Source organism: Capricornis sumatraensis, chromosome 21 (assembly GCF_032405125.1).
Source record: "Capricornis sumatraensis isolate serow.1 chromosome 21, serow.2, whole genome shotgun sequence".
In the NCBI taxonomy this organism is placed as follows: domain Eukaryota; kingdom Metazoa; phylum Chordata; class Mammalia; order Artiodactyla; family Bovidae; genus Capricornis; species Capricornis sumatraensis.
In genome coordinates this window covers 40,111,615-40,137,816 of record NC_091089.1, presented here as the reverse complement: position 1 = coordinate 40,137,816, position 26,202 = coordinate 40,111,615, and the positions used below count along the sequence as shown (strand labels likewise).

At 40.3% G+C, this 26,202-nt stretch overlaps 1 protein-coding gene across 2 annotated transcripts in view; it reads left to right on the top strand.

Moving 5' to 3' along the window:
* Positions 1-26,202, top strand: part of MYOM1 (myomesin 1) — a 112,880-nt gene that overhangs the window by 36,789 nt on the left and 49,889 nt on the right. For both annotated transcript variants that reach the window (XM_068993642.1, XM_068993641.1), the window contains exons 9-16: positions 991-1,152; positions 8,331-8,472; positions 11,623-11,822; positions 13,623-13,679; positions 15,842-15,966; positions 20,696-20,879; positions 21,567-21,741; positions 25,134-25,255. In XM_068993642.1, the coding sequence (XP_068849743.1) occupies positions 991-1,152; positions 8,331-8,472; positions 11,623-11,822; positions 13,623-13,679; positions 15,842-15,966; positions 20,696-20,879; positions 21,567-21,741; positions 25,134-25,255 (1,167 nt within the window). The remainder of the gene's footprint in view (positions 1-990; positions 1,153-8,330; positions 8,473-11,622; positions 11,823-13,622; positions 13,680-15,841; positions 15,967-20,695; positions 20,880-21,566; positions 21,742-25,133; positions 25,256-26,202) is intronic.

Here is a 26,202-nt window from a genome sequence, read left to right as displayed (position 1 = left end):
TTTTTCTCATAATCGAAGGTACAGTAAGAAAATGTATAAATAGGCATTTAAATTATATACAAATCATAAAATCATCACAAGTTACAGGACATGTAAGAGGAAATATTTAAGATGCCATTATGTAAATATATATTTAAAATTAAATTTAGACTTACATGAAACTATTTGTGTAAGGAGATAGATCTTTTAGAAAAACTTTTTCCTCAAGAATTGCCAGCTCTAGAGTACAAAAATTTATATTTTAAAATAGTTTATCAGAGGATTAACCTAATGTTAATTTTATAACCATAACTATATAATTGTATATAGTATAAAACTGTATAATACTGTAACTATATAGCACTCTTAACAGCAGCATTAATAGTTGCATCAGCAGAAAGATCTTTCTCAAAATAAAATAAATCAAAACTTATTTGTGACTTTGCATTTGCAAAGACTGAATGATGTTACTTTCAATTTTATTAATTTAAAATAAAGTTGCTAAAAGTATAAATTTGATGGCCTAATAACTGAGGTTGCAAAAAACAAGTCAAAAATTCTGTATTATCAATCAACATATTACAAAATAAAGTATTGTTTTGTATGTAAGAATTATGGCATGAAAATAATTATTTTCTTGCAATTTGTATTACCCTATTATGTTTTATAGATAATAAACTAGCTTTAGAGGAAACAGTTTTATATTTTAGTTCCTTAACTGTATTTTTTTCTTCTGCTTTTTGAGCCAGGAGCCTTGCAGTTTCATTTTGCACTGGGTCTTCCAGATGATATATCTGGCCGTGGTTCCTTCACTTCTGGTCTAGCATTTTAACCAATATAAATATGACACAATGACTCAAAGCCCTACAGACTTCCTCTGATAGATAGCTTTCAATATAGAAGAAGAGGAAAGAGAGAGAGAGATGGGGAGAGGAGCGAGTTGCGGGGAGGGAGGAAGAAGATAGTAATGGAGAAAGAAGTCAGTAAATTTGTTTACATTTTTCCCCCCAGGGGCACCTGTTTCTCCATCAAAATGGGTGCAAACACATTGGAGTGGAGATCGGGCAACACTAACATTTTCTCATCTCAACAAGGAAGACGAAGGTCTCTACACAGTTCGAGCGCGAATGGGAGAATATTATGAACAGTACAGTGCTTACGTCTTTGTTCGAGGTAAGGCCTGCCAAAAAGCAGAACATCTGAGAATATTTAAAACACTGAGTCCGTATCAATCTACCCAAACATATTTTGGGTAACGATGAAAGAGCTGTTTGAAAATTCCTCCCGGGACCTCCCTGGTGGTCCAGTGTTCAGGACTCAGTGCTTCCACTGCTGGGGTGCCAGGGTTCAGTCCTTGGTCTGAGAGCTATGATCCTGCAAGCCACATGGTGCGGCCAAAAAAATTTAAAAATTCTCCCAGATGATGTAGCACAGGGATGTTAGCATCTGGTAACATTAGAATGGATGTGAAAAGGTTAACCCTAAAAGCACCAGCCTGAAGGTGACTGGTTTCCAGACTGCGCTGCCATGCCTAGTGTCAGTACCTTCCTCTTCTTCAGCGAGCCACCAGCACAGTCCTCTGCAGGTGCTTGAGAGGCTACATCCTCATGATGTGAACGAAGAGTCATCTCAGTTTAAAGAAGGAACAATAAAATAGCAATGGGGATTCACTCTTGTCCTGTTTTGGAGAGCTAATTTACTATTTCATTCCAGGCCTTCTCTTATAGCTTTAATGAACTAGGAAGCAAAATGCTACAACCGAATCTTTAAGACAAGTTATCATTGTTGATTTTAAGAGTCTTTCTTTTCTCAGCAGTGTCTTGAACGGGTAGGGTATGTACAAGTGGAAATGTTCTTGCTACATGAGATCTGAGCACACTTGGAAGACCATGAACATGTCCTGGCCACAAGGGAAGTGCTCTGTTTTCTTTTATGTGACTGTCAGTCAGGTGTGGCCACACGAGTAGACAGAGGAGGGACTCAGGAAAATAGAGTGTATTACACTCACAGGTCCTGGAGCACCACACCGGGCCACACGGGGAGGCAGCCACGTTGCTTGCTCAGGAGGCAGAAGGGTCAGACAGGAGAGCTCGAACCGCAGTCTTTACTGGATTTCCTGTGGAAAAGGCAAGGCAGGGTGGGATAAACAATTCAGGATCAGCTAGGGTGAACAGTCTCAGTGGACCCTAAGCCATAGGGATCGTGCCTAGTTGTCTGGTGCCTGGTGCTGAGATGTTAAGTCAGAGGAATATTTCCTCCTGGGGTACATGGCTGGATGAAGGAGGTCAGCCCTGGACAAGTTAGAGTTGGCTAGCTCCAGAAGATGGGGCAGGTAATCTCTCCCCAACCAGAAAGGTTTGTTTTTAAGATGTCAAAACATCACAATTTACAGAGAATAACTATATAAACAATATGGGTAGACTTGCTAATTTTTTTTTTAATCCCTGACACTAAATAGAATCATGAATATCTAGGCATTTTGATCATGGTGGACTTTAGAGACCATCCAGGTGTCCTTAACTGGGACCCACAGACTCCAGAGGGGTCTGTGATTAAAACTGTACTTCAGTATAATTGGTTTCTTTGGTAAGCTCATGAATTTTATTTATGTGTTTAAAAGCATTATTCTGAAGATGGGACCTTTGTTCTTTCCACTTTACCAGTTTTCCAAAGAAGTCTAAGGCTCACAAAATGTCAGGATTCCCCTTTATTTTAAGATGCAGAGACTAAAGCTCAGCAAAGTAAATTGATTTCCCAAAAGCCTCACGGGCTTCGTGGGTGGCACTAGTGGTAAAGAACCTGCCTGCCAATGCAGGAGAAGTAAGTGATGCAGGTTCGATCCCTGGGTTCAACCACAGGTTCGATCGAAGGTCGAGAAGGGAATGGCAACCCACTCCAGTACTCTTGCTTGGAGAATCCCATGGACGGAGGAGCCTGGTGGGCTACAGTCCATGGGGTTGCAAAGAGTCAGACACGACTGAAGCGACTTAGCATGCATGCAGAAATCTCACAGTTATTTAGAAACAGAAGTGGTACTAAGATGCAGGTCTTCTGGTGGCTAACCCAGGATTTTAGTCAGGGAACTTGGCTGAATGGAACTTGAAAACAAGAAGTTTATTTCTGTCCTTTGGCCATCAGTGTAGAAGGATGGTCCAGATGGTCCTGCTCAAAGCACTCGTTCAGAGCCCCTGGTCCCATCTGTGTTGCTGCTCGGCTACCCCTGTGTGCTGCCCCACGCTCCCAGGCCAGCCTGTGAGAGGGGAGATGCAGAGATGCACACAGCACTTCTTGGTGAACACATCTCCATGTGTGTTGGGAGCTGGGGTGATGAAGTTCCAGCTGGACCCGTGGAAGCTCAAGGGTTCCAGTACCAAAAGGCAACAGGAGTGGACACTAGGGACGGTCAGCAGTCTACACCACAGCAGTACTCAGCAGTAATAAATGATCACTGGATTCTGCCTCAGATCAGCAACTGATAAAGATACATGAATATCTCTACCAACTGAAAACCACGTATTTTGGGAAAAGTCAGATCTTGCGAGGGGCAAAGGGGGGTAGCCTTCTGGGTCATTTGCAGTGAAAATGGACACATTGGAAGTTATCAGCAAGTATATTTATTTAACCACCTTGATAGTCCTGGCCAGATGAGAACTGAATAAGCAAACAGAGTCTTTGCCTCCACTCTCAAGTGTCTTACCTGAACTAGAGTCTCTCTGGTGACTCAGAAAGCACTGAGTTATGCCTTGAGGAGTCCCTCTGTGCTCTTTTCCTAGGAGCTCAGACACAGTCCAGGGTCTCCTCAACAACATTTCTCAGTGGCCATGCCAGGGTCATGGTCCTTTGCAGGTTGAGGCCAAATTTCACATTGCTAACTGCAGACAGGTGGAAGGAAGGATTGAAGTTTATCATTAAGCTGGTCTTCATTCCACAAAATGAGGGAAGATTCTAAAATGTATCAGATGTTGAGAGAATTGAGAAGATTCATGGAAAGATGAAATTGCAAAGACGAGCCTCAGAAATCGAGTTGTGAATGCAACTTTTAGAAGACGATTTCCCTCGTAAATTTATTTTAAATGCTATATTTTGGATTCTTTTAAAAAATCTTTGTTGAGATGTAATTACACACCATAAGAGTCAACCATGCTAAGTGGGCAGTGCTTTTTGGAATATTTATAGAGCTGTGCACCACCAGCCCCCCATCTACGATCCCTCTTTAGAACATTCCCATCACACCCCGCCCCACCCAAGATATTTCTTGTCTCCCTTCGCCACATTCGTTCCCAGACTAGCCTCCAAGCAGCCGCTAATCTACTCCCTGTCACTGTAGACTTTCTTTCTAAACCTTTCTGAATATGTGATCTTTCACTTTTGTCTTTTTTTCATCGAGCATATGTTTTCAGGTTCTTTAGGATGGTAGTTTACTTCTTTTTATTGCTGACTAGATATGCTGCATTTTGTGTGTCTATTCACCAGTTGATAGACAATTGGATTGTTTCTGCTCTCTGACTACTCTGAATAATGCTGCTATGAAGATTTCTATTTATATTCATTGACCTGGGCTTTCATTTCTCTTGGTTAGATAGCTACCACTGGAATTGCTGGGTCATATGTTAAATTTGTGTTTAATTTTTGAGAAACTGCCGGTGTTTTACATGACATTTTATGTTTTTTTTTTTTAAACTTTGAGCTACATGAAGCCATTTCCATGCTTTTTTTTTTTAGAGCTCTGGTATTTTGTTGCTTAGGAAATAGCTTCTGAACCAAAATGATCAGTGCAGAAAGCACCATATGTCAGCAGAAATACATTTCAGAGATGTACACTTTTGGTCAGGGTTTTATTACATAGATACTATATATTCTTTCTGAAAAAATATGTAATGTAAATAAGCAAAAAAGGACAAAAGAAAAGCTATCATAAGTCTATGATCCAGAGATATCCAAAATTATCATTTTAATACGTATTCTTCAAGACTTCTATATATTCTCCCCACCCTTCCACACATACATGGTGGGGGGAGCAGAGAAAGATGATAAAGTGGTGAAGGATGGGATATAAATATAATAAAAAAAGAATTACAATTAACAGATAAATGGATGAAAAAGTTTTTGCTAATAAAGCAATAAAATTGATCTATCACATTCAAAAAATTTACAAGGTTTTTAGAATCCATTAGGATGAAGGAATGGATGGATAAACATGTTGTTGGTGAGTGTAAATTGGTTCAGCTTTTCTCAGGGTGTTTTGTCACTATGTATCAACAGTGTGCATTTTAACAGTTCTAGTTCTAAGAATTTCAGTGGACAAAACTAAGAAAGGAATATTTGTTTTGGGGAAAGTCTGGAAGGAATCTAGGTATCCACCAATCAGAGCTGAAAATAATGTGTAATAAATAGTCCATAAAAACAATGGATGTACTGCACAACAGTGAAAGCTAATGGTGTATGTGTGAGTGCTAAGTCACTTCTGTCGTGTCCCACTCTTTGCAACCCTATGGACTGGAGCCCTACCCGGCTCTTCTATTCATGGGATTCTCCAGGAGAGAAGACTGGAGTGGGTTGCCGTACCCTTCTCCAGGGGATCTTTCCAACTCAGGGATTGAACCCATGGTTCTTATGTCTCCTGCATTGGCAGATAAGTTCTTTACCACTAGTGCCACCTGGGAAGCCCCTAAGGGTGTATACTTATACTAATTAATATGAAAATATATTTTAAAAAACAGTTTACATGAAACTATATAGTCCAATCCCACTTTTATTTAAAAAATAATCACTTGAAAAAATTGAAATGTAGTTGATTTAGATTATGAAAAACAAGCACTTTTGAGTTTTTAAATATAGAAGAAAATCCAGAAAAGTTTAGGCCAATGTATTAATAGTAGTAATCTCTGAGTTATGGAATTAAGAGGGATTTTAACATATATTTTTATTATCATATATTTTTTAAGCATGCACTACTTTTATAATAAAGATAAACAATAGAATTACTTACATTTTGAAAAAAGTTATTAAATACCCTGTGCTACTGCTAAGTCACTTCAGTCATGTCCAAGATCAAAATATAAAAGAGGAACAGGCTAATCTTTGGCCTAATCAATCAAAGCTACAAAAAGTTTGACTATTTGGAGCATTGGGAGAAGAAAGGGCAGAGGCTAAGAAGAGAATTGACATTGACCAGATGAGTGCCGTGGGCCAGGCGCCCTGCAGCAGCTGACGAAGGCAAGAGCACAAGTGTGAAGCAACATAATAGTTTCAGATTTGACTTCCAGCAGCTGCTATACAAAATATGTGTTTTGAAAGATTTTCAAATCCATACAACAAATGGCATATTCCAAGCAATTTTATAGAAATACTGAGAAATGGCTTCCTAAATGCTTACTGTCTGCCAGGCTCTGTCACACACAATGAATTTACCTATCAGCACCAAGTTTACCAGTTGTTACACTACGGGCCTTTTGCTTTAGAAAAAAAAAAAGAAGAGCATGACTAGAGGTTGCCAGCTGCCTTCTTTGCAGCTGAGCAAATCTTAGGCCTGTTAAGGTCAGCCTTTCTACCTCCTGCTAGCTCCACTCTGGGGCTTCCCAGGTGGCTTAGTGGTAAAGAATCCACCTGCCAAGGCAGGAGACTCAAGAGACACAGTTTTGATCCCTGGGTCGGGAAGATCCCTTGGAGGAGGAAATGAAAACCCACTCCAGTATTCTTGTCTGAAAAATGCCATGAACAGAGGAGCCTGGGGGGCTCCATATAGTCCATGGGGTCGCAAAGAGTCAGACATGACTGAGCAACTGAGCATGCACACAGCTCAGCTCTACCTTCACCATCAGCTGACCTTCTCCCCAGCATCCAGTGCTCTGAAAGCCTGGAAGGAAAGATGTTTCTCCCCTGCCCTCCCCAAATGCCCATTTGCCATCATGTGGCATGCATGGATTCTGCATTGTTTCAGGCACGATGATTTAGTTAGATTCTCCTATACCACTTACACAGGACATATTACCCTGCAGGTTCATGAGTTCACACAAGTTCATGGGGCAAGAAACAGAATGTTCAAAACCAAAATGATGTGAGCCCTTCACAGATAACACACACCTATTTGATTCAGAAGCATACAAACAAACATCTCAGCCCTGTTAGCAAATATTTTGGTGACTTACAAGAGTTACATAAGTGTAGCTCATTTGAAAAGAAAGTGTTTCTTATTAGGTCAGTAAGAGTGCTTTCCCTGGGTGAGTGGCTCCTGCAAGTCTCAGCCTCCTCTCCTACTAATTCCAGTTATTAAAGTGCTGACCGGATGTCAGCAGGAATTGGCAACTGTGGATCTCCTCCCCCAGGGATTCTGCCTATTATCTTAATCGTTCTCACTTAAAAGACTATTAAATGGCTATTCCCCTTCCTTTCCACCTAAAAACACCCCCAAGTCACTAATTTATCTGTGCACACACTGCTGAGGGGACCCACAGTCAGCAGATCCTGTTTCATGGGCAGTCACTGAACTCTCTTTCTTGTATAGTCCTGGACTTTTGCTAAACTCAGATAAACTAAGCTCAGTTGTGGGTATTGCATCAGAGTTCCTTTCGCAAGTATCTTCAGTTTGGGAACAAACATTTAATTAAAATGAATGTTTTTGTTTCTCTTCCAAAATGGTAGTCCCAGCATAGGGATGGGCAAAACTTCCTGGTTCTTCTTCTCTTGTGGATCCAGAAGCTGACAGAAGCGGCCGTTTGCTCCCCCTTGGAGCCATTTATAGTTTCTGAGTAACGCTGCACAATAATTATGTTAAGAACAGACATCCTAACATAATTTACATTAGACTTTTCTGAGAGCAGTCTCTGATGTCTCCATAGTTATTTTTTATTAGAATATTTTGGGCAGGCAAGGGCCATGAGGCTGAGGTCATGGGTCGTTTTCAGAGCCCTTTCTGACATAATGTTCCTTGTACTGATGGTGAAAAGCACATATTGTTATTTTGGTAAGCAAATTACAAAATTGATGATTGCTCTACTGAGGCCAAATGGAGATCCCTGGTGGCTCAGTGGTAGAGAATCTGCCTGCCAAGCAGGAGACATGGGTTCCATTCCTGGGTCAGGAAGGAGGAAATGGCAACCTACTCCAGTATTCTTGCCTGGGGAATCCCATGGACAGAAAATCCAGGTGGGCTATAGTCTGTGGTGTGTGGGGTTGCAAAAGATTTGGACACAACTTAGCACCTGAAGAGCAACGACAGTAATAAACAACTACTTGGCCAACGTCGTAGCCACTGCAGCGATGTGTAAGAAAGGTCTGCACTATGACCTTGGCTTTTGGGGCTAACAGAATGCATCTGAGAGGGCTCATGGGGTCCTTCTGTATCCCCCCAGATGCCGATGCAGAGATTGAAGGAGCCCCGGCCTCTCCCCTGGACGTGGTGTGCTTGGATGCTAACAAGGATTACATCATCATCACCTGGAAGCAGCCGGCTGTGGATGGAGGGAGTCCAATTCTGGGATATTTTATTGATAAGTTAGTATCTAGTATGACTTTGGTTAGAGTGATTGGTTATAGACATGCCTGCTTGGTTTCTCCCACCATTTCTTTCGCTCTTTTTTTTTTAATATACTGATTTTAATTTTTATTTTAATTACTTATTTTTTGATCGTGCCGGGTCTTCGTTGCTCTGTGGGCTTTTCTCTAGTTGTGGCAAGCAGGGGCTACTCTCTAGTTGAGGCGCGTAGGCTTCTCATTGCTGCGGCTTCTCTTGTGGAGCACAGGCTCTAGGGCATGCAGGCTTCAGTGGTTCCAGTTCCCAGGCTCTAGGGCACAGGCTTAATAGTTGGGGCGCATGGGCTTAGTTGCTCCAGAGCACGTGGAATCTTCCCAGATCAGGGATCGAATCCACGTCCCCTGCAACGGCAGGGGGATTCTTTACCATTGCACAACCTGGAAAACCCTCTCCCACCGTTTCTTGGTGAAGTGTTTTCTTTACCAGTCTTGTCTCCTTCTTTTTCTCTCTGTCTCTGTCTCCAAACAGATTGGTATGAATATATACTTAACTATCTGCTTATCAGAATTTCAAAGATAATTCTTCAATTCTGCTACCAGCCCAAGTCGCTGATTTGACAAGAATATTATGAATCTGTACACCTGATAGAGGCTACTTTGGAAATGAAATAGCTGGTGTTTAACACAAGTAATGTCCATGTTCCTAGTATGTCAGTAATTTAAGAATATTAAATGATAATACTCTAGGGACACTAACAAAATTTTATTTACATCACAAGAATCAAGCTTGACAAAGAAATAAATATCTATAGTACTAAACTATGTTTTATCTGCAAATTGTTGCTGTTTACATTCTCCAAAATTTAGAGGCTTTATATTTATAGTAAATGGGCCTTACACATGAATTTGGAGAAGGAAATGGCAACCCACTCCAGTATTCTTGCCTGGAGAGTCCCATAGACAGAGGAGCTTGGCAGGTTACAGTCCATGGGGTCACAAAGAGGTGGACACGACTTAGCGACTAAACCACCACACGTGAATTAGCCAGTGAGCTTGGCCAATGTACACAGCAAATTTAGATTATTGACCTAAAACCATTATTGTCTGACTTAGTTTCTTTTCAAATAGTTGCTCCAGTTCTCTTCCATTTTTGAGTAATAAAGTCTGACTGTAAAAACCACTAGGAACAGATAACCTGTGCCACTGTAGTATAACAGGTTTGTACCAAGCTGGATTAAACTTAATATTTCTAGAAATAAGTAAGTATATGCCTACTGGGCTCAGAACCAACCAGAGAAATATTTATAATAAGTTATACACTATTTAGGGCTTTCCTAGTAGCTCAGTTGGTAAAGAATCTGCCTGCAATGCCGGAGACCCTGGTTCGATTCCTGGGTGGGGAAGATCCCCTGGAGAAGGGATAGGCTACCTACTCCAGTATTCTGGCCTGGAGAATTCCAGGGACTGTATAGTCCATGGGGTTGCAAAGAGTTGGACACAACTGAGCAACTGTCACATACACTATTTAACCTATACTAAATGCTTCCACATTATTTCATCATTAAGTAATGATGACTTGTGAAATTTTAGGTAGGTTCTTTTTCATCCTTACAGTTTCTGCAATATTGTCTTTGGTAGATTTACAAAGAATTTTCAGACTTTGATCATTGAAAGACCAGAGACAATCAGTACATCTTGTTTTCTTCTTGCTTTAGCCATAATGAAGATAACCATAATGTGGTGAACATTTATTAAGCATCTGCTGTGTGCATGGCACTGTTCTAAACACTTCACATGCCTGCCCCACTAACCCATAGCCTCTCTTTGAGAGGTATGTGCCGTTATTACAGACAGGAAGCAAGTAGCTGATCCATCGCTGTGTCCTAGTGGCAAAATGGTAAGTTTGTGTTCTTGCTGTGAAAGTCTCCAGAGCAGCTGCTCCCCACCTTCCTTTCTGCCCACATGAGAGTTTGGAAGTGAGTTCCAGGACCACTGGTCACCGAGACAGTATCTGCTCAGGGGAAGAGGGAGCTTCCTGGCAGAATTCCTGGAGGCAGGGGAGGTCTGTTGCTTGTCCAAGCCTTCTAGCTCTCCCCGCTGGCCAGTTCACAGCAGCTCCAGAATTCCTACAAAGGAAAATTCAGGGGGAGGAAGTGGAAGGCATAGACTGAAGACTTATTTGATACCATTTCACATAAGATTGAAGAAAATGTCCATTTCTCTCAAAGAATGGAAGGGTGATGGCAAGGAAGTGAAAATAACTCCAACTGCCCCAACTCCAACTGCCTTTGCACTGCCATTGGCACCCTCCTCCCCCTTGAGAATCCTTTGGGCAATTATACCCTTTGAACAGAGAGTCGAGTTGGGGAAGTGATAAAAATTCAAAGTGCAGTGCTCTGCTCATAAAAAATAGTGAGTTACTTACTGCTGCATTCTGAGGTCACACATTGAGCCCCTCAGACTCTATTGATCAGGCCGAAAGCATGATATGGACTGTCATCTTTTTCTCCTGGGATGTGACCCCTCTCTCCCCAGCCATCGGCTGCTGTAAAGGCCCCCAATAAGAAATCAGGAGTTCCAGGGACTTAGCCTTCTCTTGCCAGGCCCAAGGATTTCCCTACATCTCATCAGTCTCATCTGATAAGAAAAAAAATACAGTGCCCATCTCGCTGTTCCACCCACACCGCGTGTAGTGACCACCGGTGAGCTCTTTCTAGACTATAGTACAGAGAGGTGTCAGGTGTTAACTTTCTCAACCATAGTTCCATTTTTAAAAGAAAATGCCTAAGAACGATAAAGAAAGAAGTCACTAGTGGTAGAACTGAAGACTTTATCTGAGGGGGATTTTTGGGGGGTCCTCCCCCTTCTGCTATGTAAAAACTGTGCATACCTGCCTGCTTCTTTTTTTTCCCCTAAAAAGCTCCTCTGCTTAGCACAGGAGACCCCTCAGCTGCCCGCTTTTAGAGAGGTGGAAGGATGTACATGTCTCCATGAAAGCTCTGAGGCTTCTTTCCTGTTAGAGTAGATCCGTTGCAATTGAGTGGAGCTGAGTGCCTGCAGCTATGTATCTGCTGCAGGCTGCTCCAGGTGGAGGTTTTACAGAGCGAAGCCCTGAAGCCATCTACTTAGCCATCCTTCCTCTCATATTCCTGTCCTCTCTCTCTCCCTTAGATGTGAGGTGGGTACAGACACTTGGTCTCAGTGCAATGACATTCCTGTGAAATTTGCTCGTTTCCCTGTCACTGGGTTGATTGAAGGCCGTTCTTACATATTCCGAGTTCGAGCTGTGAACAAAGTTGGGATAGGCCTGCCCTCTCGAGTCTCCGAGCCCGTGGCAGCTCTGGATCCGGCTGAGAAAGCTAGACTGAAGAGTAAGTGTTTCTCATTTTTCAGAATGACCTTTTAAAAATGATTGCAGTAGATCCCATTGCAAGGTTATTCTTCCCCCATCCACCAGAGGGAGAAGAGAATAAGAAATCCTTCACTGATCAGAAAAATGCCAGGGGGAAGAAAAGTAAAACAAAAACTTTTTCTGTTTTTTAATTTATCTATTCACTAAGGGGTTTATTTTATTAAGAGTGTTTGCCTTATTTAGCTGAGTTCCAGGCATTGTGTTTGAAATGAAAATATGAAAACCTGGAGCTTGAAGAGCATTTTTATTCATTTTATTAGAGCACTTCAAATATACTTTTCTTTCTGGTTTAGTTTCTTAAAATTGTAATTTTCTTAACGCTGAATTTATCCCTTATAGCATGAATATCACAATACTGTGAGCTTTTGATATCAAAGGAAAATCACATTTACAACATTATATCTGATCTGTACTCGAGTTTCCATATTAGGCAGTCAAAAACAATCTTTTCATATAGTTAGCCTCCAAGTCTCGATGTCAAAATAGTGGTATGTAAATTATGATCTGCTTTTGTTTCATGGGAACCAATACAGCATCCTTAACAATAGGGACCATAAAATGACAGTGAAGAATTTTTGGACCTTCATACTTCAGTCTATGCCAGATTTCTCAACCTTGGCTCTACTGACATTTTAGGCCAGGTATCTCTTTGTTGTGGGGGCTGTTCTGTGCATTGTGAGATGCTTAGCAGCATCGTTGGCCTCTACCCAATAGATGTCTGTAGAATCTGCACTCTTACCACCTCACCCACATCGTGACGATCAAAATTATCTCCAGATGTTACCTAATGTCCCTGGGGGCACAAAATCACCCTAGCTGAGGACTACTGGTCTGTGCCATTTACCACATTTATAGCTTTTCTTGACCTTAAGTACATGCAGTGGCATCAATAAAAAATCTAATAAAATGATGCCACCTTCTCTCTGGAGACTTTCTCAGATCAGGCTCCTCAATTGCTCTCCAGTCACTTTTCACCTGCATTTTCACTTTTCACCCAGCTTCCCTCCATCTTTCTTAATTCCATCTCATATTTTCACTTACTCCTCCTTTATAAATTTCAATGAAAATAAGATTTGCCGGAATTGAAAATAAGTTATCTTGCATTTCACCTTCCTGTTTTTGTACACACTCTGGTGGAAAGTACCTTGTTTAAAGCAAGAGTTGAACCATTCTCTCTGATGTCTTTCTACAATCACAGAAATTAATTTCCTCTGTGACTCTGTACTGCCTGAGTCACTCATTTTATTTACTTGGGATCAAAAATGCTTCCCTTTGTAAGTAAGTTTTAAAAGTAATGGAAAGAGATCCCTTTGGTTGAGCTTCACTGCATGATCAACAAAGCCCACCATCACTTTCATCTTCATATGACAGATACAGAACAGCCAGGCTTACATTGTTCTCAAAAGGTTTCTCCCAGGTATATGCTATCTCTTAAGTAGGGTGAGAGAGCCTATGTGGTTCAGGAGATACACATTGAAGAGTATATGGACACAGGCTGTTCCCCTTGCTTGTGTGAGTACAATTCCAGAAACATGGACACTGTCCCGTCTGCTCTTGCAGATTGTGAGTTGTTTGATGCCCAGGGCTATGCCCCTCGCCCCCAAATACTATGCACACACTTGGTAAGACTCATTAGGAAGGTACATATGTAAGCTAGTAACAAACCCATTTGTGATGAATCTGGACCATTTATCAGTTTCTCAGTGCAGTTGAACTGTGTTTGTGAATGTTTCTGATTTTTTACACTTGTCTCTGTTAGGCCGCCCCTCAGCACCCTGGACTGGACAGATCATTGTCACTGAGGAAGAACCAACAGGTAAAAGCCATAGCTTTTTTTCCCCTGATAGTATTGCCAATGTTTGGCCATGCGGTTTAGCTATTGTGGAAGGTATGGTGTGTATTATTTAAGATGTTTTGGAAAAAACATACTGAAGTATTTGGAGATCATGAAGTAACATAATGTTAGAGAATCACTTTTTTTTTTTTTAAGATTTATTAAGGTACAATGACATGGACCAAACTGCATGTCTGTAAAACGTACAATGTGATAAGTTTTACATGTGTGAATACCTGTGAAATCACCAATGTGATCCAAATAATGAACATATCTACCACCCCTTAAATTTCCTCATGCCCCTTCCTCATCTCCCCGCTATCACTAATCTGCTTTCTGTCACTGTTGTTTATGTTGTTCACAATTTTACGTAAATGGAATCCTACTAATTTTTGCCTGATTGCCTTCACTGAGCATAATGATATTTATCCATGTTGACGTATATATCAGTTCATTCCAATTTATTTATAACTTCTCATTTGAAAGCCTCTATGAACCTCTCTGGTAAGTGTTTTTGTGGATGTACCCTTTCATTTCTCTTGGATAAATACCTAGAGGCTGAATACACAGGTCATCTGATAAATATCTGTTTAATTTTTAAATAAATTGCCAATGCTTTTCCAAAATGATTGTACGTTTTACATTCCCATCAGCAGTAGTTGAGAGTTCCAGCTGCTCCTCACTGTCCCAGTACTTGGTACGGTCAGTCTTTTTAATTATAGCCATTCTAGTCAGTGTATATTGGTGTTTTATGTCACACCGGCATTTCATAGTAGGTGCATAGTGGTCTTAATTTGCACTTCCCAAGTAATGTTGAGCATCTTTTCATGTGTGTATTTGCCGTTTTTGCATCCTATTTGACATCTTTGCCAGATCCAAGTTCACTCAGATATTCTTTCTTTTTTTCTGGAAATGTCACAGCATCAGCTCTTACACTGTTATCTTTCAATTTATGATACATTTCAAATTAATTATTTCTATATTGTGTGGATTAAGGGTCTAAGTGTTATTATTTTGCATATGGTGATCCAATTATTTCAGCAACATCTGTTGAAAAGATTATCCTTTTCCCATTGAACTGCCTTAGCACTATTGTCCAAGTCAATTGATTGCATATTTGTGGATCTGTTTTTGAATCTTTGTTTGTTAATTTTATTTTCTTTATACCAGTACCACACTGTCTTGAACTGTAGCTTTTATAAGCTTCTTATTTTTCTTTCTTTTGTTTTAGCTTCATAGTTTTGCAATCAGGTAATATAAGACCTCTAGTCATTTTTTCCCCAAGTTGCTTTAACTACTCTAAGTCTTTGCATTTCCATGTAGAATTTAAAATTAGATTATCAATTTCTAAGAAAAAGTCTGCTAGGATTTCTATTGAATCTTTTATTTTTCATTTGTTTCTATCTACTTACTCTCTCCAACTAAATGATAGACTCATTGCTTGTAGTTTTGTAGACATTTTGCTTGTAGTTTTGTCAGGTTTTGTTTCATATATTTTGAGACTCTGCTCCTAGGTTCATAGGCATTTTTATTATTATATCCTCTTATGCACTGACCGCTTTATTATCAGAAAATCACTCCTTTTATCCATGGTAACGCATTTTTGCTTGGAAATATGCTTTATCTGATACGAACATGACCATTTCAGCTTTCTTTTGATGTGTTTAGCATGACATATGATATCTGTCCTTTTCCTTTGTGTTTTTGTATTTAAATCACATTTCTTGTAGGCATCATATCCTCGGGTCTGGTTCTTTAAGGCAAACTAGTAATCTTCACCTTTTAATTGGGATTTTTGAACAATTTACATATCATTGTGATTATTGATATGACTGGATTTAAATCTAACATCTTGTTATTTGTTTTTTATCCATTCCATCTATTTGTTCCTTTTTCCTCTTTTCTTTTGGATTTGAATATTTTTATTTCATTTTATCTATATTATCTTATTAGCTATAATTATTTATTTTGATGTTATTTTGATGATTATGTATTTAATATCTTGGAATTTTTTCAGTATAATTAACATCTGATCACACCCTATTTTCAAGTAATATTACACTACTTCACATGCAGTATAGGTCTTACAATACAATTCCATTTTCCCGAGTGCGTGTCCCTCAGGCTTCCCTGTTGTTTTTCAGAGGGTGTTGTTCCCGGGCCCCCCACCGACCTCTCCGTCATTGAGGCCACGCAGAGCTATGTGGTGCTGAGCTGGAAGCCCCCCCGCCAGCGTGGCCATGAAGGCATCCTGTATTTTATAGAAAAGGTGAGACTCTGGGAGCAGCATCATTATCTCTGGCACTTCTTCAACATTTCTTTAAAGAAGTAGAGATTAAGTTTCTGTTGTGTCCTGAACTTTAAAAACTCATAAACTGTTACCTGTTTCCACAGAAAAATGTATTTCCCAGAATTTTGCCTGAAAGTTCAGGGGATTTATGGATCCCTAGAGAAGGCAATGGCACCCCACTCCAGTACTCTTGCCTGGAAAATCCATGGATGGAGGACCCTGGTAGGCTGCAGTCCATGGGATTGCTAAGAGTCAGACACCACTGAGCGACCTCACTTTCACTTTTCTCTTTCATGAATTGGAGAAGGAAATGGCAACCCACTCCAGTATTTTTGCCTGGAGAATCCCAGGGATGAGGGAGCCTGGTGGGCTGCCGTCTATGGGGTTGCACAGAGTTGGACATGACTGAAGCGACTTAGCAGCAAGGGTCACCCATGGACTCCTAAGAGGTCCACAGACCCCAACTCTTAGCCCCTCCAAGAAGAGAAACATTCCTGGAACTGTAGATGGCCTCTGCAACACTGTGTTGCAGTGCTTTCTCACCACTTTTCCCATCTCCCTTGCTCTGCTGTTGTGGTTTAGTTGCTCACTCGTGTCTGACTCTTTTAGGCCCCATGGATTGTAGCCTTCCAGACTCCTCTGTCCATGAGATTTCTCAGGCAAAAATATTGGAGTGGGTTGCCATTTCCTTCCCCAGGGGATCTTCTTGACCCAGGAATCAAACTCACATATGCTGCATATGTGAGCCGCCAGAAAGTTCATCAAAGAACTATAGGTCTAGGCAAATACCTGTAAGTTAGGTAACAACATAAAATCTATATTCAACTGTCTTTCTGGCCCTTTAATTATTTCTAACCAGCAGCTCTTGAGAACATTATATTGGAGGCAAAAACACAGGGTCTGTGGTTTTCCTTTATTAACAATTTTATTCATGAGGACATTTGGCTCATGGGGGGCATGCCTCACTTCCTTCCTATCCCTAGAGGTGAATAAAAATAAGAGGTTCATTTCTTCAACATGCCAATATGGACATCTTCAAAGAAAGTCTGATTTTACCAAAATAATGCTTAATTTTTATGTTTTATCAATTTTTACATTTTCTACACATTAGCCTCAAATGAAATATAACGAGTATCATTCTTGATTAAAAATTTTTTTCTTTCTCTCTCTCTTTTTTTTTAATAGAGGGCAAGTCAAGAGTGATAAACATTCACTTCTTAGTGTATTTAATATGCATTCCTCCAGTGAATCATTTTGAAATGCTCCACACAAAGATAGTTCTGAATAAGCTCTGTGGCTGTAATTACTGTCTTTCTTATAATAATGACACAGGAACACTACTCCTGAGGCCTTTCTTTGAGATGAGTCAACTTTGGCTTCTGTTGAGCATCTCCTCTGGTCACATAAATTCAGATTTCTGCATGAAAGTCTGTAGCTTCTCTAGACCTAAATACCTGAATCTGATTAAAAATTTGAGTGTTCTTCTACCAGTAAGCCAGAAGGGACATTTGTGAATACAGCATGGATAAAGAGGTCTGCACAGGCCCTGCCAACATACAAGGTCTAGGATGTGCCAGAGGAGCAGCACACTTTCAGAAACCTGGGGCACGTGTACAGAAAAGCCATCCAGATGAGTGCCAGACTGTGGTCCAGAGCCAAGTCTCAAATTCTCATTAAAAAAAAAAAAATTATTAATTTGGGTTTTTTTTGCTGGGCCCAGGCTTTTGCTAGTTGCAGAGAGTAGGAGCTACTCTCCAGCTGTGGTGTGTGGACTTCTCCTTGCAGTGGCTTTTCTTGTTGTGGAGCACGGACTCTAGGGCACACAGGCTTCAGTAGATGTGGCACACCAGCTTAGCTGCCCCATGGCATGTGGGATCTTCCAGGACCAGTGATCAACCCATGTCTCCTGCATTGGCAGGCGGATTTTTAACCACTGGACTACCCGTGCTTAGTCTCTCAGTTGTGTCTGACTCTTTGTGACCCTTTAGACTGTAGCCCACTGGGCTTCTCTGTCCATGGGATTTTTCAGGCAAGAATAAGGACCACCAGGGAAGTCCTCAAATTATTTCTGATGGACCACTTCTAAACCATTGACTTTTCACAAGGGAAATGTTGCCATGCTCTCTTCCCATGACAAGTTTCCATCCGCAGGATGTTCAAGCCCGCAGCAGTGCTGCCTCTCTGGTCATCCCTGTGCTTGCTCTTCTTCAAGGAACCTTTTACCTGGGATTTGCACGCACATTAAGCATGAACTTGCCTGTCATGGTGATGGGCTTACAAGCAGTTATGCCATGTCTGTGAGCCCTGAGACGGTTGATATTGAGGGGAATTAGATAAATCAAGTTCCATTGCTCTCAACCCCTCTGTCCTACTGTGTTCTTTTCAGTCCCCAAAGTTTTCCTCAGAGGTCTTATGTTTTCAGCACTTTCCAATTTCCCCTTTCAGAAGTCCGGTCAAGTCAGAGACAAGAATTGTATGACTTGGTAGCTCTGTTTCTACCAAAGGAACGAAAACAACTGATGTTTACCAAGGACCAGGCACTGTTTTCCAAATGACTCAGAATCTGCATGCCAGTGCAGGAGACACAGGAGACACTGGTTCAATCCTTGGGTCCGGAAGATCCCCTGGAGGAGGAAATGGCAACCCACTCCAGTATTCATGCCTGGGAAATCCCATGGACAGAGGAGCCCTGGTGGGCTATAGTCCATAGCGTCACAAAGAGTCAGATATGACTGATCAGCTGAGCACACACATGCAGGCACTGTTTTAAGCTCTACATATGTTAACTCCCTTCATTCTTCCAGGAACCCTATGAAGAAAATACTTTTATTTTTATTACATCTGCTTTGTAGATGAGGAAACGGGCATAGATGGGGTATATAATTTGCCCCGGATCACACAACTAGTAAGAGACAGAGCTAGGATTTGAATCTAAGTGGTCTGGCTCAGGTCCATATATCCAAGTTTTACACACTGCTGCCTTCCAACCTTCCCACGCCTAAGTCTCCTCTCAAAAGCTTGGATAATAGGGACTTCCCTGGTGGTCCAGCGGTTGAGATTTCACCTTCCAATGCAGGGTGTGTGGGTTTGATCCCTGGTTGGGGCGCTAAGATCTCATGTCCCTCGCAGCCAGAAAACCAAAACATAAAACAGAAGCAATGTTGTAACAAATTCAATAAAGGCTTTAAAAATGGTCCACATCAAAAAAAAAATTCTTAAACTTCAATAATCACATAATATATGCCAAAAATGAATCAAAGTCATAAACTAAACAATAAAAGTCTGGGAGGATTCTATTCCTCAGTGAGTAGCAGAGCGACTTAAAGGGGAATTTACTCTCTCTGCCTCCCACATACAGCAGACACATTATCATAAAAGGTACTGCAAGGGATGTCAGTGGTTACTTCATCAAATTTGCCTATTTTACAGACGTTGACACTCATGTGACTGTCCCAGGACCACATTGCTCGCTGTTACCAAAGCAAGGACCTGAAGCAATGCCTCTGGGTCCTTTTCATCATACCATATTGCCTCTCATTTCAACTAAATGAAGGTTATGCTAAGTGATGTACTAAGAAACTTATTGTCCCCTAAAGTTATCATCCTTGACAGCTGGTCAGTCTATCACAGGTTTGGATTTCTGTAAAAATCTCTTGAAACCATTCAGATGTTCTGTAGCAAAGTCACTTCTGCTTTGTCCATAGTCTAAAAAAGAAAAAAAATTATTTATCTTTTACTAACTTCATACATCTAGAATTCAGAAAAATTAATTCATTCAGGAAAAAAAAAAATCATTGATTATCTACTATGTGCCAGATGACAGTTCCAGGCTCTGGGGTATAGCAGTGAACAAGATATCTTCCTGAACTCATTTCATTGGAATTTACATTCCAACAATGGAGATGACAAACAAATAGTTTAATTTCAAGTGTTGATAAGTTTCTTGGTGAAAAATAAAGCAGGGGAAGTAAGGAATAGAGAGAGATGGGGAAGGAGCAAATAACCTTTGCAGGTCAGTGATGGGATGGCAATGATCAAGAAGGTGATATGTGAGCACAGACCTGCATGTTGTTATGAGTCATTATATAAAACACAATTAAAATAACTCAGGTCATAACAATATAATGGAAATGTAAGTATCTAAGATAGCATATTAAACTTAATTACATACCCTAAAAATGCATCTTACACCAATTTTTGTGTCCTGTTGTGCTTAATTGTGTCTGACTCTGCAACCCCATGGACTATAGCCCGCCAAGCTCCTCTGTCCATGGAATTTTCCAGCAACAATACTGGAATGGGTTGCCATTTCCTATTCCAGGGCATCTTCCCAACCCAGGGATCAAACCCGCATCTACTGCATTGGCAGGCAGATTCTTTATCACTGTACCAACTGGAAAGCCCATCTGACGCCAGACTATCATCTAAATGAATTAAGGACTTTTGTAAGTAGACCGATGGCCTTATTTAGTTAAGAAAAGAAGTGAAATATCAAGGCATCATATTTGTCCAACAATACAGCTGTATTTGACTGAGGTAATCCTGTGGACTTGAGATGTTTCATCCCCCACTTCCTCCAAATCTCTTTTCCAGACCAACTTGCATGACAGGTAGTAGTTTGTTGGCAGATAAATGAACTTCGAGGTGCCTTAGAGTTCTTCAGTTTATTCTTTCTGTGCCTTCAATGACCTCACTGTTCTGGCTGCAGTGTGAAGCGGGAACTGAAAACTGGCAGCGGGTGAACACAGAGCTCCCTGTGAAATCTCCCCGCTTCGCTCTGTTCGACTTGGCTGAGGGGAAATCCTACCGTTTCCGAGTCCGCTGTTCCAATTCGGCTGGAGTTGGTGAGCCATCAGAGGCAACGGAAGTGACCGTGGTTGGTGACAAGCTTGGTAAGTGTAGAGTTTGCTTGAGCTGCTGTAAACTTATTTGACTTCAATTCGAGAGAAAATTCAAAAGCAAGAATCGTACTGAAATACATATATGTTCAAAAGTAAAAATGGTGACAGCTTTTTTCATATTTTAAATTTAACTGATGACTGTGCTTGGCTGATATGTTAAAAAGAACTTCATGTGTGTGTTGGTTGCTCAGTCATGTCCGACTCTTTGCAATCCTGTGGACTTCCTCTGTCCATGGAATTCTCCAGGCAAGAATACTGGAGTGGGTTATCACACTTTCTTCTCCAGGGAATCTTCCTGACCGAGGGATCGAACCCAGGTCTCCTACATTGAGGCAGATTCTTTACCATCTGAGCTACCAGGGAAGCCCCCCCTCCTCCAAAAAAACCTTTATAATTATGAATGATTATGAAAGTACATTTCTTCAGGAGTTTCAACAGTATTGCTAGTGTACTTTTTTCCTGGAGGGGATTGGTATGTTCATCGGTGTTTAGTTTTTCATTATGCTCCCAAACTAGCATATTTAAAACATTTTCTGCTCTAACGAATATAAAGAACTGGGTGTCTGACGTGGTTACTAGTATAATATTTATATATGCATGTTCATGTTTCTGCATATGTGATAGGAATGAAGTTTTAAAGCCACCTTGAACGTGACCATCATTTTCTTCTTTTCTCAGACATCCCCAAGCCTCCGAGCAATATCATCCCAAGCAGAAACACAGACACATCAGTGGTCGTTACATGGGAGGAACCCAAAGATGCTAAAGAGCTGGTCGGGTACTACATAGAGTCAAGCATTGTTGGCTCTGGCAAGTGGGAACCTTGCAACAACAACCCTGTGAAGGGCACGAGGTAACCGCACTGTCAGGAAGTGGGACTGGGGTTCTGGCGCTGGAGTCACAGGGGCTGCAGAGAAGAAATGCAGCCATGGACCCAAACAGCAGCACAAACATCCAGCGCAGGGAGATTATTGGAAACATTATGCTCTGAGTATCCAAATGAATTCAAAATTGAATGTGTCTGTGGCCATACATTTGAAGAAAGGATTACTAGTGACATTAAACACTTAGAAACCCACAATGGCAGCTATGTTAAGAGGTCATTTCATAGCTCTTTTCTGATTCTTGCACTTTATACTGTATATCCTTTGAAACCTTTTGTTCACTTTTAATATCCAATGTGATACTAGATTCCAAGGAATCTAGGCTCTAGTAAACAAAAATTATCCAGACATTTTTTTTTAATTCAAGTATAAGTAATCTACAACACTATGTTAGTTCCAGGTGCACAACATAGTGATTCAGTATTTCTATACATTACCAAATGATCTCCACAATAAGTCTAAGTACCCACTGCCACCATTGCAAAGCTATTGGCTATATTCCCCAGGCTATACATATCATCCCCATGACTTATTTTTTAACTGCAAGTTTGTACCTCTTAATCCTCTTCACCTAGTTCATCAACCCCCAACCCTGTTCCCCTCTGGCAACCACCTGCTTCTCCTCTGTATCTAAGAGTCTGTTTCTGTTTTGTTCTGTTTGTTCATTTGTTTTGTTTTTCAGATTCCACATATAAGTGAAATGAAGTCATACAGTATTTGTCTTCCTCTATTTGACTTATTTCACTTAGCATAATCCCTTTTAGGTTCATCTGTGCTGTAAATGACAAGCCTCCATTCCTTTTTATGGTTGAGTAATACTCCATTGTATGTATATGCCACATGTTCTTTATCTGTTCATTATCAGTGAAAACTTAGGTTGCTTTTATATCTTGGCTACTGTCAATAATGCTGCAGTTGAACATAGGGACACGTGTATCTTTTCAAATTAGTGTTTCTGTTTTCTTCAGAAAAATACCCAGAAGTGGAACTGCTAGATGGTATGGTAGTTCTGTTTTTAATATTTTGAGGAACCTCCATGCTCTTTTCCATATACCAGTTTACATCCCACCAACAATGAGCGTTCCCTCTCCTCCACATCCTTGCCAAAACTTTTTGTTTCTTGTCTTTTTGAGGATATTCATCCTGACAGGTGTGAGGTGATAGCTCTTTGTGGTTCTGATTTGCATTTCCCTTACGGTTACTGATGTTGAGCATCTTTTCATGTGCCTGTTGACCCTCTGTATGTCTTCTTTGGGAAAATGTCTATTCAGATCCTCTGCCCATTTTTAATTGGGTTGTTTGGGAAGGGTTTGGTATTAAGATTTATGAGTTCTTTGTATATTTTGGGTATTAACCCCATATCAGATGTATCATTTGCTCATATCTCCTTCCATTCAGTAAGTGGCCTTTTCGCTTTGTTGATAGTTTACTTTGCTGTGCAAAAACTTTTTCATTTGCTGTAGTCCCGTTTGTTTACTTTTCCTTTTGCTTTCCTTGCTGAGGAGACAGATCCAAAAAAATGTAAGACCAGGGTCTAAAGGTATATGGCCTATGCTCTCTTATAGGACTTTCATGGTCTCAGGTCCTGCATTTAAGTCTAATCCATTTTGAGATTATTTTTGTGTATGATGTCAGAAAATAGTCCAGTTTGCTTTTTGTTCATGTAGCTGTCCTGTGTCATTAATGATGCCAGCATTTTAAATGAGTAGAAAAAAGTATTGGTATTGTATGAGTTTTGAACATCAGTATGGTAAATCCAGTGCTGAGGAGATATCACACCAAAATAAAGACATTCAGAATACTTAGTGATCTTGTATCTAGTTCTAATGCAAGGAGGGTTTTGTTTTTTTTTCCTTGCTTTTGAATATTTTGCCAACCAGCTTTGTAAACTGATGACGAATTCTGGCCTACACCCAAATTCTGAGCCTTCTTTGCTTTAGGAGATTTCAGGGGAGAATTCCCCCACCCCATTGTCAAGCAGGTTTGTTAGGCAGCTTCTGGCGTGGCCAATTCTATTCCAAGGACCCCCATAGGTCGAGTCATTCCTTTGCAGAACACGAGAGAATGAAGACAAACCAGTTAATGGGAGAAGGCAGTATGTTTTGCAAGAGATTCATTTAACCTGTTTGTGTTTACTCTGAGTTTCCTGCATTTTCCAAGGACTGTTTAGAAACTTCCATGGCAAGTAGGCATTGACTGCCTTTCCACAAATGGAGGGGAGCTGCTCAAGGACTGACACCATTTGTTACCTATTCTCAAAACCTAGCTCAGTGTCTGGAACACTGAAGTGCTTGGTAAATGTTTACTGAACTGAGCTGGCCTACACTATGGCTGCCTGTATTAAATATTTCAACTTGCTGATAGTGGCAGAGTCATCAGCAGGCAGTAATTTCCTCTACTTACAGTCCTTAGGATGGATTAGAATGTTACTGTGATTCATGAAACAGGTTTTTTTTATAGCCCTGGTAACTATTAAGAAAGTGAGGTTGTTTTATGTGTGAAACTGCCCATGGATTCACACCTCATTACTGAACCTTAAAATGTACATGACAATTCTCAAGTCAATTTTTCACCTAATTTTCAGATTCTAGCATAATTTTTCAAGTAATTTTACCTTCCATGGCATTCAGGGAGGCAGCGAGTAGGCCTCTGTGACAAGGGGCAGCCAGTGCTTTAGAACTATAAATATAACCCTGAAATAATCATTAATAATGTTATTAATACCACCTATTATTTAGTCAGTGCCTCTTATATCCAGGGCCTGTAATGGGTACTATTATACTTTTTAAAATTTGTTTTTAATTTTTTATTGAAGTATAGTTGATTTATAATATTTCAGGTATATGGCAAAGTCATTCAGTTTATATATAGATATAGATATTCTTTTCAAATTCTTTTCCATTATAGATTGTTATAAGGTATTCAATATAGTTCCTTTTGCTGTTCAGTAGGACCTTGATATTGATCTATTTTATATATAGTAGTGTGTCTATGAATCCCTAATTTATTCCTGCCCCTGTACTATATATAATTTATGGTCAATCTTCACATAAGAATTACTATGTAGGCATTATTATCTCCATTTTACTGATAAGTACACACAGATTCAAAAAGGATAGGGTGTTTATTCAGAGGAAAACCAGGACTCCTCACTATTTGACAGAGTGAGTTTAGAAAATTGCCTGAGATGCCGTCTTGTTTAATGTATGTATGTTACCTGGATCTCTCTACATCCTTTTCTTCCTTTTGAAAAAATGAATGGTTTTCATAAAGCCAGATCATTCTGTTAAACTAACAGAATTTAGTTTAGTCCCCTAATTTTCCTCCTGGGAAACTTTTTAAAAATTTTCTTCCCTTTCAGATTTACTTGTCATGGATTGAAGACCGGCCAGAGTTATATTTTCCGGGTCAGAGCAGTTAACGCAGCTGGACTTAGTGAATATTCACAGGATTCAGAAGCAATCGAAGTAAAAGCTGCTATTGGTAAGTTCTTCATGCACAGCTTTACAGGTGCGGGGGGTGGGAATGATTTTTTCTAAGTTACAACGAAAGATGCCATCCTCTCCAGAGACTGTGTCAAGTTTCTAAGATGGCTCAACGATCCCATCCTCAGATGGTCATTGTCTCTGACTCCAGGCGACCTCTAATCTTCCACAGCTGTTCTTTTACAGATCTCCATCACTTATCCAGATTCTGTGCTTCTGTAGCCTTTCCATCTTTATCAGCCCAAGTTTCCTCAGATATTCATTCCCATTGTGTGAAACTCCACTGTAACTTGGTGCTCATCCTGGGAATACAGAGGGCCATCCAATCCCATGAGGTGGTGTATCACCCATAACCAGATCATCTCATACCTAAAAGCCATTCCATCTGCAGCAGAGCCTGGCTTGTTTTCAGTAACAGCAACACATTAACCTGCCTTTTATAAACTCTGCTAAAATTCGTGTGAAACATGCATGGTTGCTTAATCATATGTTTCATCTCTGCTGGCAAAGTAACCAACAGAATAAAACCAGTAATAAAGTAATTATATGTATGTATAATGATGTGCCTCCCAATCTTAAGGTGGGGAAGGGACCCAGGTAGTTCAAGCAATAAAAATGAAATCTGTGATATAGTAGCACATATGTAATTAGGAAGATTATTTAATACCAGTTGTCTTCAGTTAGCATCTCGTATTACTTTTTTTTTTTGTCACAAGACATGTGGGATCTTAATTCCCCAACCAGGGTTGGAACCAGTGTCCTCTGCAGTGGAAGCACAGAGTTTTAACCATTGGATCTCCAGGGAATTCCCCTGTATTACTTTTTAACATTCCTTATAATATGTTCGTATTATAAGGACATGTGAACATGTTTCTTTGAGATTGGGAGGTACAGACCATTACTATATCAATAAGGTACATAACTCTAATTGTTACATAATCAAGA